The sequence below is a fragment of the Ambystoma mexicanum genome, chromosome 1q (assembly GCF_040938575.1).
Source record: "Ambystoma mexicanum isolate Mex_15411 chromosome 1q, UKY_AmexF1_1, whole genome shotgun sequence".
NCBI lineage: Eukaryota > Metazoa > Chordata > Amphibia > Caudata > Ambystomatidae > Ambystoma > Ambystoma mexicanum.
Genome location: NC_090922.1, coordinates 93,265,863 through 93,282,269, shown reverse-complemented (window position 1 = coordinate 93,282,269; position 16,407 = coordinate 93,265,863). Strand labels below are relative to the sequence as shown.

General features: G+C 49.1%; 2 protein-coding genes across 8 annotated transcripts in view; one reads left to right on the top strand and one right to left on the bottom strand.

Annotated features, from left to right (window-relative positions):
• Positions 1-16,407, bottom strand: part of ANKRD11 (ankyrin repeat domain containing 11) — a 1,995,649-nt gene that overhangs the window by 670,015 nt on the left and 1,309,227 nt on the right. The window lies entirely within an intron of this gene.
• On the top strand, positions 8,986-12,157 carry LOC138525505 (uncharacterized). The gene is made up of 2 exons (XM_069635588.1): positions 8,986-11,457; positions 11,938-12,157. Exon 1 carries the CDS (start codon positions 9,113-9,115, stop codon positions 10,514-10,516), a length of 1,404 nt encoding a protein of 467 aa, XP_069491689.1. The 5' UTR covers positions 8,986-9,112; the 3' UTR covers positions 10,517-11,457; positions 11,938-12,157.

Here is a 16,407-nt window from a genome sequence, read left to right as displayed (position 1 = left end):
CTATTCGGGAGGACAACCTTAGGTTTCTCACAACTTGGTCCCTCGTAACGCTGTTCCACCATCTCCCAAAATCTTCAGGTTTTTTTCACAGACAGTCCTATCTAGGTAATCCCACTGTTTCCTCGTGAAGAAATTTATCTTTTGTGTCAGTAATGAACAGAAGGCTTTTTAAGGTGATTGAGTTTGCCAGTAGGAAGGCATCTCTGCAAAGAGGCTCGATGAAGTTCCACTTTCGCTCGTCTGCATTCTACATCAAACGATGGTGCATTTTTTCTGCTGTTATTTAGCAAGTAAATCCCTTACCTGATGCACAGGGGCAATGTTTTGAATATGTGACTGCAAGAACGTGAAATGGGTTAGCACTTCGGTGGGTTGTTGCTCCCTCAGAAAATTATTCCATAAGAATTGAGATTGTGTATCATGGAGCAGAGGCAAAATCTCAGCTTTCTCTAATCTGTGCAATGGGCTGAAATGAATCAAGGAGTTGGGCCTTCTGGGTTCTATGGGATTAGTGTCATTTAGTGACCAAACCAATAAAACCTGGTTATGGTCGCTCTCAGGATGATGTCGGACTTCAGATCCCTTCACTGTGCAACTGAAAGGCAATCAAACAGTAATCTGAGAGGGAACTCCTCAGCCCTGCTTTGATGGTTGGTTTGGGTGGAATATCCCCTATGCACCTTCCTTTCAACTTAACATATAAATATTTATTCATGAATGGATCAATTTGTTGACCCCATCTCCGATGTCCTGCCCATAATACTTCTTTTGGGGATCCCGCATATCTCTTAAAAAAACTGTTTGTCCGGGGATACATTCATATTTTATCCCAGCTTTGCATTGTAATCCTCTATAAATATTATTTCTCGATCATCACTTTTCAGCCAGTTTTTAGGAATAAGAAAATCCTCCCCATGCGTACATGTTTGTTTAATTTTGGGAGGGACAAATATTTATAATTGTTCGATTTTTGCCTTGAGGGAGGCAGACCGGGGTTGGTCTCCGCTAGTGAGAAAGGGTTCTCCAGACACCAACCTACTATTCAACGAAGTGGTGATTTATTTAAAATCACCAGGCCTCTGCGCCAACCTCTGCTCACTGATTGCGCTTTTACCTCAAAAACATCAAAATTATGAAAATTATTTTCCAAACATGTTATGTCCTGCAGACAGATTTTATGCAGGCAGACCACATCATGCGAGCAAGCCACTGAATCCGGTCAGCATTAACCAGTTTGCTTTTCACACATGCAATGTTCCAGCTTATAATTTGTAAACTTGATTCCTCCGTGGCCCCTCTGTGCCATGATATTATAAGTTACTCACCGTAGTGAATAACGTACTCCTAGTCCATAGTCCCCTTTCTGCCATACTGTACGGGCGTCCCTTGCAAGGGACGGGTGACGGAACCTTTTTCACCAGAAAAAAACCACCATCCTCTTTAAATTTAGAGGCGTGCGCTGGTGCGGCCCAGGAAACATGCGCTGCTCTGACGCCACCCTCCGGCGCCAAACCTCAAGCACCATTGACGCATCGACAATAGATTTAACATTGCCTAATGACACCAGTATTATTAGGGGGGGGGGTTGGTGGGACGTATGGAGGAAAGGGGACTATGGACTAAGAGTACGTTAGTCACTAAGGTGAGTAATTTATAATCACTCTTACGGCCCGTCACCTTTCCTACATACTGTATGGGAAATTACAACTGAATGTAGCCCCAGGGTGGAGAGGAGGCCCTCCTTAAGCAAACCGGTTCCTGTGAACCGCCATTCCGAAGGCCGCATCAGATCTAGAGCCTGCATCCAAACAGTAATGCCGAGGGAGAGGCCCAAGTGGCCGCCTTGATTATGACCTGCCAAGGAACATGGCGCTGGAATGCGATGGCCGTTGCCTTGGTCCTGACAGCGTGGGCATACATGTTGGCCAGAAGTGGCTTGTGCTGACCCTCGTACGCTTTCATGATGGCAGAGACCATCCAGCGGGATATGGAAGGCTTAGAGGCCTGATAACCTGGCCTTGAGACTCCAAAAGTGACAAACAAGGCATCCGACTTGCGGAAGCCCTTGGTCCTGTCCAAGTAGAATTTTAGGGCACGCTTGACATCGAGGCAGTGCAGCACTCCGTGCTTCGTCCTTGGGATCGGGAAAAAACGTAGGAAAGACCATTTTCTCGTTCAAGTGAAACACAGATGGAACCTTGGGCAGAAATGCTGGGTGTGTCTGCATGACTACCTTGTCCTTGTGAAAGGTGGTATATGGTTCAGAGGCAACCAGCGCCTGGGTCTCGCTGACTCTGCGAGCTGAGGTAAAACCGAATAGTAAGTCTGTCTTGATGGTGACCAGCCTGATGCCCACGGACGCCATTGGCTCGAATGGTTTGTGCGCCAGGTCGCCCAAGACTATGTTAAGGTCCCATGCAGGGTGCGGTCTCTTGAAAGGCAAGTAGAGCATAGCGAGACCCGTCAGATGTTTGACGATTGGGTTGGAGGAGGAGAAATGCCTTCCTCCGAGTTCTTCTAAGCCCCGATGGCTGCAATGTATGTGCGGCAGGTGTCAACCTGTACGCCCGAATGAACGAGGTGCGTCAAAACAGAGAGCATGTAGTCCAAAGTGCAGGCCAAGGGATAAATTCCCTTGGAGTCTTGCCCAGTGGCAGACTCTAGTCCATTTCCTTTTGTACTGGGCCCTGGTGGCTTTGCTCCTGGCCCCTTGTACGATATCCAGATTGGCCTGTGAGACGCTAAGGTGCGGAAGCATTACCTGCTCAGGTATAACGCTGCGAGGGCTAGTTTCCCTGGCACAGGGGGGGATGATTCTGCCGCCCTGCTGCGCCAGAGGATGTGCTAGGCCCGTCGGAAGGTGTATAGGGGGCACCTCCAAGAGGCTGAAGAGCTTCGAAAACCATGGCTTGGCCGGTCACCATGGAGCTATCAGAATGATGGGGAGTCGGTGAGATTCCTTGATCTGAAAAATTACCATGTGGATCAGAGCAGTGGGAGGAAAGGCATAGGCTTTCATGCCGGTCCACTGGATGTGAAATGCGTCGCCCAGAGAGCCGGGGCCCTGACCTTGCCATGATGCGAACTGGGGACACTTTGTTGTGCTAGGTGGCAAAGAGATCCATGTGAGGGTGGCCCCACCTGCTGAAGATCTCGTGAATAACAAGGTCGTTTAACTGCCAATCGTAATGGTCCAATCCCAGCATGCTGAGCCTGTCCGCTTCCAGGTTGGATTCCTCCAGGAGGTGGACTGCCGAGAGGTACATTTCGTTTTCCAGGGCCCATTCCCACATGCTGATCGCCAGTCTGCACAGAGATGGGGAATCTGGTGCCTCCCTGCTTGTTGATGCAGTACATGCTGGTCGAGTTGTCTGGATGAGGAAAACCTTGCCCTTGAGAAGTGGTTGGAATGCTCTGAGCGCTAGCCAGATGGCATTCAGCTCTAACCAATTGATGTGGTATTCCTGCTTCTGGCGAATCCAGGTGCCGTGGGCCGCGAGGTCGTCCAGGGTTGCTCCCCAGCCCTCGAGCGAAGAGTCTGTGGTGATGGTGACCTGCAGAGAGGGCGGCCATAAGGGCTTGCCCCTCTGTAGGGTGCAGTCCATGGACCACCATGTTCGGTCTGGGTGGAGGGATGGAGGAACGTTGATCTCGGATTGAGAGCCCCGCTCCAGATTCCATGAGGCCGCAAAGTGCAGCTGAATCCTTTTCATCCTAAGTCTCGTGTGCGGCACTGCTTACAGTACCGCTGCCAGTAGACCCAGGAGATGTTGGTATCACCACACTGAGGTCACCTCTCTGCTGAGGAAGTGGGCGGTGGTCCTCGTGATGGCCGAGATTTTGTCCTCCGACGGGAAGACCACCTCGGAGCACGTGTCCCAAATGAGTTCCAGGAATGTCTGAGTGTGCGCAGGCTGCAGCTGTGACTTAAGGGTGAGCAAGAAGCCCAGATCGTGCAGTGTGTTCATCAGGGCATGTGAAGAGTGGCAAACCGCTTTCGGAGATGTCGACTGACGAGCCAGTCGTCGAAGTATGGGTAAATGTGTAGGCCCTGCGCTCTGAGGAGGGCCACCACAGTGGTCATGAGTATGGTAAAGGCCCTGGGGGCCTAGTTGAGGCCAAATGAAAGGACTTTGTATTGAAAATTGTAGCCCATGATCCTGAACCGTAGGAAATAACGATGGGGCTGCCACTTGACCACCATGGATCTGTTTTTAAGTGGGAGGAGGGGGGCAGGGGTGGGGTTGAGGGGACTGCTTATTATGAAAACGCACCCCCTCCGACCCCGGGACCCTAAAGCATGGGGCAGTACGTTCTGCCCCTAGAGAGGGTGTAAAACAAAATACAAATAAAGATTTTTGTGGCGGGTTGTTGTGGGGGGGGGGCACTAGACCACCATTTTAGTTTGCAATGGGAAGGGGGTGCCTTCCCACCCCAAATGGAGGGGGAGGCATTTCATGTAGCCCTCCCTGGGGGCAGATTGCTACTATAATCTGTCAAATCTGCCCCTAGGAAGGGGCAAATGAACAAGTTACTTCTTGCATGGTAACGTTCTTTCGACGGGATGTTCCTCTGACGTATTCCTTATCTTTGATAATACGTTTCCAGCTTGCGGGCCTTGGAAATTTTTTCTGTAGAGGGCGCTGCGTGTCGACGTCCGCCGAGTCGATGTCCCTCGACGGCCACCGTATCAGTGCCGATATCATCATGCCCATAAATAGCCACGCGCTGAGTCCGTTGCCAAGTTCCGTTTTGTAGCTTAAGAAAAGTCATGCCTGAATTGGTTATTGACCTTGAAGGAGCGTAAGCTGTAACCACAATGGAAGTATCACTGCGGGGATGGTTGGGAGGGGCGATAAGGAATACGTCGGAGGAACATCCCGTCGAAAGAACGTTACCAGGTAAGAAGTAACTTGTTCATTTGCCCCTTGCTAGGGGCAGATTTGACAGATTATACTAGCAAGTATAATCTGTTCTTCAAGTAACTTGTTCTTCGAAGGGATTGTGTCCTCCGACGTATTCCTTATCTTTGATAGACTCCCATAGCAGTGGCATGTAATTGGAGGTGGGAGTGAGAATGTTATGCATCCCTTTTGGGATGGGCGGAATGTAATACGGCCTTGCCAAATCTGGTCTCTTGAGCAGTGGAGGAATCCAGATTGTAAAATTTTGTGAATGTATGTGCGGACGACCATGTGGCAGCGGCACATATGTCCCGGACTGGTTCCCCTCTTTGGAGAGCCGAAGAGGCTGCGATACCCCTGGTTGAATGAGCCCTGAGATTTTGGGGTGGCTCTTTCCCTGCCAGTCTAACATTCCAGGATGGCCAAAATAATCCACCTGGAGATGGTTTGTTTTGTTATTGGTAGTCCCAACTTGTGACCCGAGTATCCTACAAACAGTTGGTCTGCTTGCCGATCCTAGCCATTCTGCTGATGTAAAAGCTGAGAGCTCGCCTTGGGTCCAGCCTATGTAGCCTTTCCTCCTCTTTCCCCGGATGGGGAGGAGGGTAGAACGAAGGTAAGGTAATTTTCTGAGTAATATGAAATTCAGAAACCACCTTTGGGAGGAAATTAGGCTTCACCTGTACGACAACTTTGTCCTTGTGGAAGATTGTATGTGGGGGTTTACAGGAGAGAGCTTGTAGCTCGCCCAAGCCTCCTAGCAGATGTTAGTGCTACCAATAGGACAGTTTTAAGCGTGAGAAATCTCAGCGCGCAAGAATGAAGTGGTTCAAATGGAGTGCCCATTAGGAAGTTTAAGACTAAATTTAGGTCCCATAAGGCAACCTGGAATGGTTTTGGAGGGTAAACATTAGTAAGTCCCTTGAGAAATTGTACCACTAGAGGAAGTTTGAAATACGATGGTTCCTCCGCAGTGCGCTTGAAGATAGAAAGCGCTGCGAGATAGCCTTTTACAGTACCCACTTGAAGGCCTGAGTTTGCCAAGAAGAGTAGAAACGATAACACCGTTGGTGTACCACATGAAAAAGGGTCGATATTCTCTTCCCTACACCAGCTGCAAAATTTGTTCCAACGGCAGCGGTATAAAGACTTTGTTGCCGGTCTTCTGGCCGAAAGCAACACCTCCATGACGTCATCAGGGAGATCCCAATCCTTGTACCTCACCCTTTCAGAAGCCAAGCGTGAAGGTTGAGGGTTCTGGTGTCTGGATGGAGAACCTGACCTCCCTTCTGCGAGAGAAGATTCTCTTTGAATGGAAGACGGATTGGAGGACAGATGGACAAATCTAGAAGGTCCGGGTACCACGTTCTCCTGGCCCAATCCGGGGCAATTAGGATCATGGTTTTCCAGAATCTTCTCAACCTCCTGATCATTTGAGGAATAACGGACTGGTGGGAACGAGTAAAGGAGTGGAAAATTTGAGTCCACTACGAACGCATCTCCTAGAGCTCCTCTCGGGGGAAATTCCCTTGAACAGAACAGATCGCACTTCCTGTTGGTGCTTGTGGTGAACAGAGCCACCTGAGGGGTTCCCCAAAGGGCGAAGATCTCTTGAAGGACTTCCTGAGCTAGCTCCCACTGGTGGGAGACTGTGCTCTGCCTGCTCAAAGAGTCCGCTGTCAAGTTCTTCTCTCCGGCTAGGTGGACTGCCGATAGAGAGATTCCTTCTTGGATTGCCCAAAACCAGAGCTACATCGCCTCTCTGCACAGTGGCAGTGATCCTACGCCTCCTCTTTTGGTAGTGCATGGCCACCGTGTTGTCCGTCATTATCAGGACATTTCTCCCCTTTACTGATGGCAGGAAAGCTTTCAGCGCTAGTCTGATCGCTCTCAGCTCTAATAGGTTGATGTGTAGTCTGGACTCCGATGGAGACCAACGACCACTGATGGTCAAGTCGTTGGCATGGGCTCCCCACCCCGTGAGTGAGGCGTCTGTGACTACTGTTATCTCCGGCCATGGTTGCCAAAACAGTTCTCCTTTCAAGATGTTCTCTGGATAGGACCACCATTGAAGGTCGCGGGCTACATTGTCCGGAATCCGGAGGAGATCTGTCATTCTCCCTGAGAATTGCGACCACTGACTTCTCAGTGCCCACTGAAGAGATCTCATTCTCAGACGAGCCTCTGGCACAAGGAAGATGCAGGATGCCATGAGGCCTAGAAACCTCAAAAGGTCGAAGGCTGGGAGACGTTGGGCATTTTGAAACTTGGTGACCATCTGTAGAATATCTTGAGCCCTCACCTCTGGTGGCGAGGCTTTTCCCAGGGAAGTGTCCAGGACCGCTCCAATGAACTGGAGTCTCTGTGATGGTATCATCTGTGACTTCTTTAAATTGAGGGAGAAGCCCAGTCTGTGAAGGAAGTGGCAGACATAATCTAGCTGGGCCTGGGCCTGTTCCGAAGATACAGCCCTGATCAGCCAATCGTCCAGGTAGGGATAGACGTGGATCCCTTCCCTCCTTAGACTCGCCGCCACTACCGACATCAGCTTGGTGAAGACCCTCGGGCGGAGGTCAGCCCAAATGGCAGAACTCGAAATTGATAATGAGAGTCGCCAATTGCGAACCTCAGGTATTTCCTGTGTTTTAGATGGATTGGCACATGGAAATAAGCATCGTGAAGGTCCAGAGATACCAGCCAGTCCTGGAGCTGGAGGGCCTGAAGGATCTGAGAGAGAGTTACCATCTTGAACTTGTCCTTCCTGAGGAACTTGTTCAATTCTCGTAAGTCCAGGTTGGGTCTCAGTCCTCAGTCCTTATTTGGTATGAGAAAGTAGGGGGGGGAGTACCAGCCCTTGTTCCTGTCCGCTACAGGTACTGGCTCTATGGCACCTTTCTCTATCAGGTCTATAATTTCCTGAAAGAGGCGCGGATCTGGAACTTTTAGAGAGCGGTTCCCCGGTGGATGACTGAGGAATGTGTAGAAAGGGTAGGCAGTAACCTTGGGCAACTGTCTCCAATGCTCAAGCATCCGACGTTATAGCTTGCCATTCCGTCAGATGGTGAGTTAACCTGCCCCCTACAGGTGTACTGTGTGGGAAGGCCTCAGAGTGGTTTTGGGGGCGGCTGATGCAGATGCCGAGGGTAAAGAGGCACCTGCTGCTGCTGCGATCTTAGTACTTTTGACCCGTCCACCTCGGGTGGATCTCCTTTGGCCTCTTTGAGCCGGCTGTCCTCTGCCTTTCCCGAATGCGGAATAATAGCGAAAGGACTTTCCTCTCCCAGAGGTTCCCGAGGGGCGAAAAGGAGTTTGACGGATAGCAGCTCCTAAAGATTTTGCTGCTGCTTTAGAAGTCTGTAACTTTTCCAGACTGTCATCAGCCTTTTTCCCGAATAATGAAGAGCCGTCAAAGGGCATATTCAAAAGTCTGGCCTGTACATCTGGAGCAAAGCCCGACTTTCACAACCACCCATGCCTGCGGATTGTTGTACTTGCCGCCATGGCCCTGCTGATACTGTCAGCGGAATCGATGCCAGTTTGAAGTGATTCGCACATGGCATCTTTGCCATCTTTAATAATGTTAAGGAAGGCTTCCTTTTCCTCTCCTTCGGGTATGCAGTCAGCCACTGATGAAGCACACTCGCATAGTGTGTGACAACCTGGCGAGCGTACAGGTGGCGTTGATAGACTTCAACGCCATACTACAGGCAGAGAAGACTTTCTTCGCCATAGAGTCGTACCTCTTGTCATCTCTATCCTGTGGGACAGTAGGGTAAGCGGTCCTACTGCTAGATGAAGTTGCCGCTTGAACCACCAGGCTCTCTTGGGTCGGGTGTTTTGATAAGTATTCAGGGTCAGCAGCCGCTACCCTATACTTGGCTGAAAATCTATTGACCGCAGGCATAACTTCAGGAGTTTCCCAATTAGATGCAATTTTCCTTTGTAAGGCTGCATGGAAGAGGACCACCGGGTCCTCCTGTGGGCCTTTGTCTAATATATCTGTTAGGTCATCCTGTTGAAAAACAGGTGAAGGCGCAGACCAACCCATAAATTCAATAATTCTTGCCATCAGGGTTCTATAGGGTGTTTTGGCATGTTTACTTCAACCTCTAATCCAGGAAATACCAACCTACCTGAAGGACACTACAGACTTCCTCAACTGTCTACAAGAAATCATAGCCCTGGACACTAGCTGCATTCTCTTTAGTATGGATGTATGCAGCCTTTACACCTCTATTCCCCACATCGAAGGGGTTGATGCTGTACTCTGGCTCCTGTTGAATCATGAACATATAAGAGGGAACAAAGAATTTATTGTGGAATTACTGGAAATAATTCTTCACAACAGTTACTTTAGATTTCAGGGCCAATACTATGTACAATCATCAGGTACTTCAATGGGGTCGGCCATGGCTCCGGTTTATGCTAACACCTACATGTATAAATTTGAAAAAGAAAACGTGTTGGATCACCCATTTTGGTCATTTAAAATCTTGACCTGGAAACGTTATATAGATGATATCTTCGGTATCTGGTGTGGTACACGAGATGAATTGGATCTTTTTTTGGAACATCTGAATTCAGTGAACAACACAATCAAATTCACAATGGAAGTAGGGGACCCTTCATTACATTTTTTGGATGTGAGCTTACAGATCAAAGAGGGTCACATCGACACCACGGTGTACCATAAACCAACAGACGTGAATAATCTTTTACATTTCAGCAGTTTCCATCCTAAACCCATGCTCAAAAGCCTACCATTCAGTCAAATGTTAAGATTGAAGAGAATTATCTCAGACCCAGCAGGCCTTGACTCAGAATGTTCATTTCTAGTTGAACGATTTGGATCTAGGGGGTATCCAGATACTATCACAGGAGAAGCCCGCAACAGATCAGAGACCTTCACGAAGGAACAACTACGCATCCCTAAAGTCAAGGACAAGTCCACACCGCTACTCTACATTTCAAAGTACTCACGACAGAGTTTCCAAATCAGCAAAACTCTGCGTAAAAATTGGACCATACTACACAATGATCCCTCTCTCCTGAAATTATTTCCCAAAGCACCAATGATGGCCTTTAAACGTGGACATAATCTCAAAGATAAACTAGTGAGAGCGGAAAGACCTCCTAAAGACAAACAACTTGTACTGAGTACCATAAAGAAGGGTACCTTTCCCTGCTTGAACTGTACGAACTGTAACAATGTTATAAAAGGTGAAACGATATCTCACCCACAAACTGGGAAGAAATTCAAAATCAGAGACTTTTCCACCTGCCTCTCCGCAGGTGTCATCTACTCATTGAAATGTCCCTGTGGTAAATTATACATAGGACAAACCACAAGACCCGTCAAAGAAAGATGGTCAGAACACAAATCCACCATCAGATGTAAGAATCTCAGATCCCCAGTGGCAAGGCACTTCATCGAATTCCAACATACGATTGCACAAATTAAATTTCAAGTCATAGAAATTGTCAAACGTCCACACAGAGGTGGCAATTACCAATCCCTGTTGTCACAGCGAGAGAAGTACTGGATCCACACACTTGACACTTTGCAACCTAAGGGTCTGAATGATGAATTCTCTTTGAGTTGCTTTCTATAGTGAATTGTGAAACTCACATGTTACATCGCCAACTACTATACACAAGTGTCAGTATCCCGGACCTTAAAAAAAATTTTTTTTCTTTGTCATTACAAGTGTTGTGACTTTGATGTTTTCTTCAAGGGAACTGTATTTTCCTATGTTTGACTTGCCTATATTCACTTAAATGTTTGCACCTGTTCACGAATGACCAATTGAACCATCTCTCCATTCGTTCGAACCTTGTATGAGTAATAGGCTACATCGCAATCTTTTATCCCCTTGCCATTGAATTATACTTGTCTCACTATATAATGAGTAGCCTCATGACTCTACATGATTTGTTTTGGACTATTAAGAGTAAACTGCATGTACCATTTGTGTTATCTATCATGACTGTAACGATTATTGTACTATTCACAAATTTCTGTTCCATTAGAACCAAAATTATAAAATGCGTTGCGATGGTGAACACCAGAATTCTTATGTTTCATTATGGAACATATTAACTCTACTTTTCTTATTTATCCTGATCTCTGGTCAGTCCCTATGAGTACGCTTGCACTATGCGCCATTGCATGATGGCCTCCATATTCCTCACTCACCGGCTTCTATGCCCTTTTCTATGTTTATTATTTAGTTTCCTTTCTACGTCTGACGGCGTGTCCCCAGCACAGCTCGTTCCCTAGGTTACGACCGCGCGAAGCCACTGCCTGCCGGTTTCAGTTTCCACTAACAGTGTTCCCCGCACTGTACAGGTAAGCTACCGCTACTTGGGTCCCTTTGCCCGGTTGGGAGACCCCAGGTTCATTTCTCTCCAGTATAACAGAAATGTATATGTCCCCACTTAGGTGCCAGCAGTACGTGTCTCTTTGCAGATGCCCTGCATCGTATAATTGTTTCGAATACTTGTTGACCACACGGATGCCCCTGTTGCCTTGGCTACTCGTCCCGCAACTCGAGTGAGTGCATTCTTCAAAACCAATTCCGGTTTATTTTAAGTATTATTTATTTTATTCAGTAGCGCTCTTTTGGAGTTATTCTTTCTCCGTCCACAGGAGGGGTATGGTTTTTTCTTAAACACGCTCCCCATATTGACTCAGCTTTTTCACTATTCAAGGGTGGTCCTTGCTATTTAGAACCCACTACCGCTTTTGGCTTATCTCGATCTGTCTGACTCTTCATCACGCCATTTTCTAGATCCCACCATGTAGGTGGATCTCACACAATACATCTCCTTTGTTATGTGTTTAGCTATTAGTATAGAGTGTTTCTCTTTGATCTGTTAGTTCACTCTTTTCACCATACTAGATCTCCAGTATTCTGCTCTTCACCATCTCGCTAGCATCCCGAGTTATGTACAGCTTGTCAGTCAGTCCTTGACTGTTATGGAAATAAAATAAAAGATTTTACTTTTTGTCTCCTTGAAATGTTGTCAACAGTTCAATTGGGCCCTTATGAAGAAGAGGTTACCCTCGAAACGCGTCGGCCACTCCACAATTGGACAGCATCACCTCTCCATCATTTATTGCTTCTTCGCAATTTGTTTTAATATGTTAAACGTCACGAATTACTTTGTACAACAGAATGTGCCTTTTGGCAAATTTTGTTTTCCTCTTTGCCAAATAAATTGTTATATGCTCAACTAACAAACTGCTGTTATATATCTATATCCATATATTTGAAGGCCCTATGTGGCATCAGTAAACAGTGTGCAGGGGACGGGAGGGCCCCACTTTTTGGGTCCTCTTCTATTTTCTCTTCTCTGTTTTGGCATGTTCCCCTGGGACTGGCTTAACAAATTCCACTTCTGGGGAAGTGTTCAGCCCACTTGCCTCATGTAGTGACTCCTGTAGGTCCGTCAGCCTTCTTTCCTCAGAGGTGAAATCCTCTGAAATAGGCAGTGTAGTCCTCTGTAACCCTAATGTTTCCTGGTCAGAATCTTCCCCCTCTTCATAAATTGAAGATAGTCCAGGGTACTCTGACCTCTGAAATGGTGTAAAACCCATCTCTAAGGCAGAAGGAGCCAAACCGTCGTTATTGGGCGAGAAAACATCAATGTCGGCGAAGGCACCGAGAACGGCGTCGAAAAAGCTGGAAGGGGTCTCGAAGAACTCGAGAGGATCGGGATCCTACTCGCGGGCATCGACGACGGTCTTGGTGTCGTGCCGGAGGCCCTTGGAATCACCGTTGGCTGTGGAGTGGCCTTGGTCCTCTCTTTCATCAGCGTCGATGTCGATCGACTGATGCGTCGAGGAACCCTTCGACAACGGCGTCGATGGCGCTGATCCGTGTGTCGAAGGAATCTTCGACGACGGCGAAGATGGTGTCTTCTTACCCGATGGCTCATGGCGCTCCCGGGTGGAATGTTTCGCCGGGTGCTGCGACTCGCGGCGTTTTGATTTTTTGGGTTTTTCACCTGGGGTATCACCCTCAGCTGTCTTCGAGGGGGTCGAGGCCGTGTTCTCGAAGACGCTTAACGTTTTCTTTCTGAATTTCTCCCACTCAGCTTGAGAACTGTGTTTAGTGGGACAGGAGACCCTTTCTGGGGACACAGAAGACGAGGAAGGGGACCTTCGACGTCTCTTTTTTTGAGTGTCTTGATCTCGACGAATGGTGGGAGCTACTTTGAGATCTAGAATGGGAATGTTTTCAACGGTGAGGAGACGAATACCTCGACTCAGCCGACGAAACTTTCGAGGAGGTTTTGACTGACTTACCTCTCTCGAGCTTCCCCTTGCGCTCCTTCAAGGCTTTCGCCGTCATGGACATGCAGTCCTCACACTCCGAACAATGGTGCTCAGATCCCAAGCACCACAAGCAGATCCTGTGTGGATCCGTTATCGACATTTTTTTACCGCAGTCTCGACATTTCTTGAAGCCGGATCGCAGCGTCGTCGGTTCCGATGAAGAAGCCATCGAGAACAATAAGGTATATTTGAGTAGATATAGTTAGTTATCCTGACTGAACTGAGCAACGACGTTCCGAGGCCCCACGAAGCGCGGAAAAGTAACTGAGCAACGGACGCAGCGCGTGGCTATTTATGGGCATGATGACGTCGGCGCCGATACGGTGGTCGTCGAGGAACATCGACTCGGCGGACGTCGACGCGCAGCGCCCTCTACAGAAAAAATTTCCGAGGCCAGCAAGCTGGAAACGTATTATCAAAGATAAGGAATACGTCGGAGGACACAATCCCTTCGAATTGTTCTTACTGAGGGTGATTGCTTGAAAGGGGGGCAGTGATCAGAGCGTAATAGTTAGGATTTGTTTTTGCTGGGCCACCACAGATGTTTTTTTGTTTCGTTTAAATACTTTTTTACACAAGGAGCTTCGATGTTATGCAAGCAGTTTTTTTTATTCTATGGTTCAGCCCATCGTCAGTGGGGTGGGTGGAAGGGACTGGATTGTTGGTGATGTGGGCAGGAGTAGGCAGTCTAGGGAGTTACTTTGGTGGACTGGGACAAGATTGCAGGGCCAGGCAACAAAATGCCCCCCCCCCCATGCCAGCAGACAATTGGGCGTTTCCCTGGGAGCGGCTGTCTCCCATGTGAGCAACCATCCCCAAGTGCAGCGGCAGTCCCAGGGAGACCCGGCAGGTTCAGCATCCGTCCCCGGAGGGAAATGCTTTAACGCAGCCCAGCCACAGTTCCAGGCTGGGCTTGGGGATGGTCGACCCACATGGAAGACAGGCGCCAACGGCCAGGGATATCACCTGACCATCCTAGAGCTCTGGCTGGCCAGCGTTATAGCTTCTCACAATGGGAAACGACGGGAACCCTGCCGGGTCTCCCTGGTAACTCTGCTGGGCTTGGGGACGTTGAACCCACATGGGTTGACAGAGGCCCAAGGCCAGGGACATGACACTACCACCCTGGAGCTCTGGCTGGGTTGTGTTACAGCTTCTCGCTACGGGAAAGGACGGGGAGCTTGCCGGGGCTCCCTGAGACTGACGCTGTGCTTGGGGATGGTAGACCCACATGAGAAACGAATGCCCAAGGCCGGGGACATCAACCCTAACTGTCCTGGAGTTCTGGCTGGGCTGCGTTACAGCTTTTCCCCACCAGGTAGCACTGGCAGTGTGCCAATCCCACTGAGAAGGAAAAGCTGTAATGCAGCCCAGCCAGAATTCCAGGATCGTTTGAGATGAGGTTTCCGGCCTTTGGCACCTCAACTTTCCCAACGTCCAGAGGTAGTTCTGGGGAGTTCCTGTAGGGTCCCCATTCTTCCTCAGAGGGAAAGGCTGTAACGCAGCAAAGCCAGAGGTCCAGGCTGGGCTTGGGGATGGTCGACCCACATGCGAGACAGGTGCCCACGGCCAGAACATGACCCCCAACCATGCTGGAGCTCTGGCTGGGTTGCGTTACAGCTTCTCTGGGAAAGGACAGGGACCCTGCTGGGGTGCCCTGCCACAGCCACTGCACTTGGGGATGATCAACCCACATGGGAAATTGCCGCCCAAGGCAGGGGACATCACCCCACCCCTTAAAATCCCCTCTTTAGCTTTGGAAGGTATTGGCACACTGCTGGGGCTCCCTGGTGGGGAAAAGCAATAACAGGCCAGCCAGAGCTCCAGGATGGTCGGTGGGATGTTCCCGGACAGGCAGCAGTCTCCCATATGGTCTGACCATCCCCAAGCCCAGCAGCAGTTCCAGGGAGCCCCGGCAGGGTCCTGGTCCTTTCCCGGAGTGAAAAGCTGTAACGGAGGCCAGCCAGAATTCCACGATGGTCAGAGGGGATGTCTCCGGTTTTGGGAACCTGTCTCCCATGTAGGTCGACTGTCTATAAGCCCAGGCTACACCTGTGGCTGGGCTGCATTACAGATTTTCCCTCTGGGAAAAGACAGGGACCCAGCCGGGGTTCCCTGGAACCGCTGCTGGGCTTGGGAATGGTCACCACATATGGGAGACAGCCGCCCAAGGCCAGGGACATTACCCCCGACTATGCTGGAGCTCTGGCTGGCATGCGTTACAAAGTTGCCCTCCGGGAGAGGACAGGGACCCTGCCGGGGCTCCCTTCGGATTACCGCTGTACTTGGAGACGGTGGACCCACATGGGAGATGCCCAAGGCCGGGGACATCACCTCCAACCATCCAGGAGTTCTGGCTGGGTTGCATTACAGCTTTTCACTACGGGTAGGGATGGGGACCCTGCCGGGGCTCCTTAGGACTTGTGGATGGTCACTTTAATTTCCGCCCAGTTAGGTGCACCCACAAGTGAGCTACTGTTTTCATCGGGACACCTGGGGGAATGTGGGAAGGTAGGAGATGTGTTGTTGCTGGTGTGTTTCGGTGGTTTCCAGGTGGCAAATGTCTCAAAATTGTGTTTTTTTCCATACATTTTGGACTTTGCTGGGACTTGTGGGTAATACATTCTAGGGCGATTTGTGCAAGTCAGTCCTCTGGATTTCCACAGGTGTCTTTTCAGAAAGGCATAGGGTTCCTCATTTTCCTTGGTGGCTGTGACACCCCAAATCTGTGGGTTGTTCACAAAGCCAAATAAAGACTTCCCCAGGGGACTTGATGTACCAGTGGTTTGGCCTTCTCCCTTTGCGCCTAGTAGGTGCACCCACACATGTGAGGTACCATTATCGTCAGGACATCTGTGGGAATGTGGGAAGGTAGGCCATTGGTTGTTTTCTCTTGGATTTGATGTTTTCATACATTTGCTACTGCACTTTGTTACACAACCCTTTCATTTCCCAAATGTAACCTACATTTATTCACTGCTTTGGCACTGTACGCTTTTGTAACCTGAACAAGTCGACTACCATTCAAAAGGTCTGCCTATGCTCATTCAAAAAATAGATGCCTGCCATTCCTCACCACATTTGCTTTCCTTATTTACACATGCTAAGTACGTCTGTTTAGGCCACCAGCATATAAATCCTGTGTACCATGGGTCCGTTTTT

What these genes read in the sequence shown, in the direction of transcription:
- LOC138525505 (XM_069635588.1), top strand. Translation starts at nt 9,113, where the DNA reads ATGGATGTATGCAGCCTTTACACCTCTATTCCCCACATCGAAGGGGTT.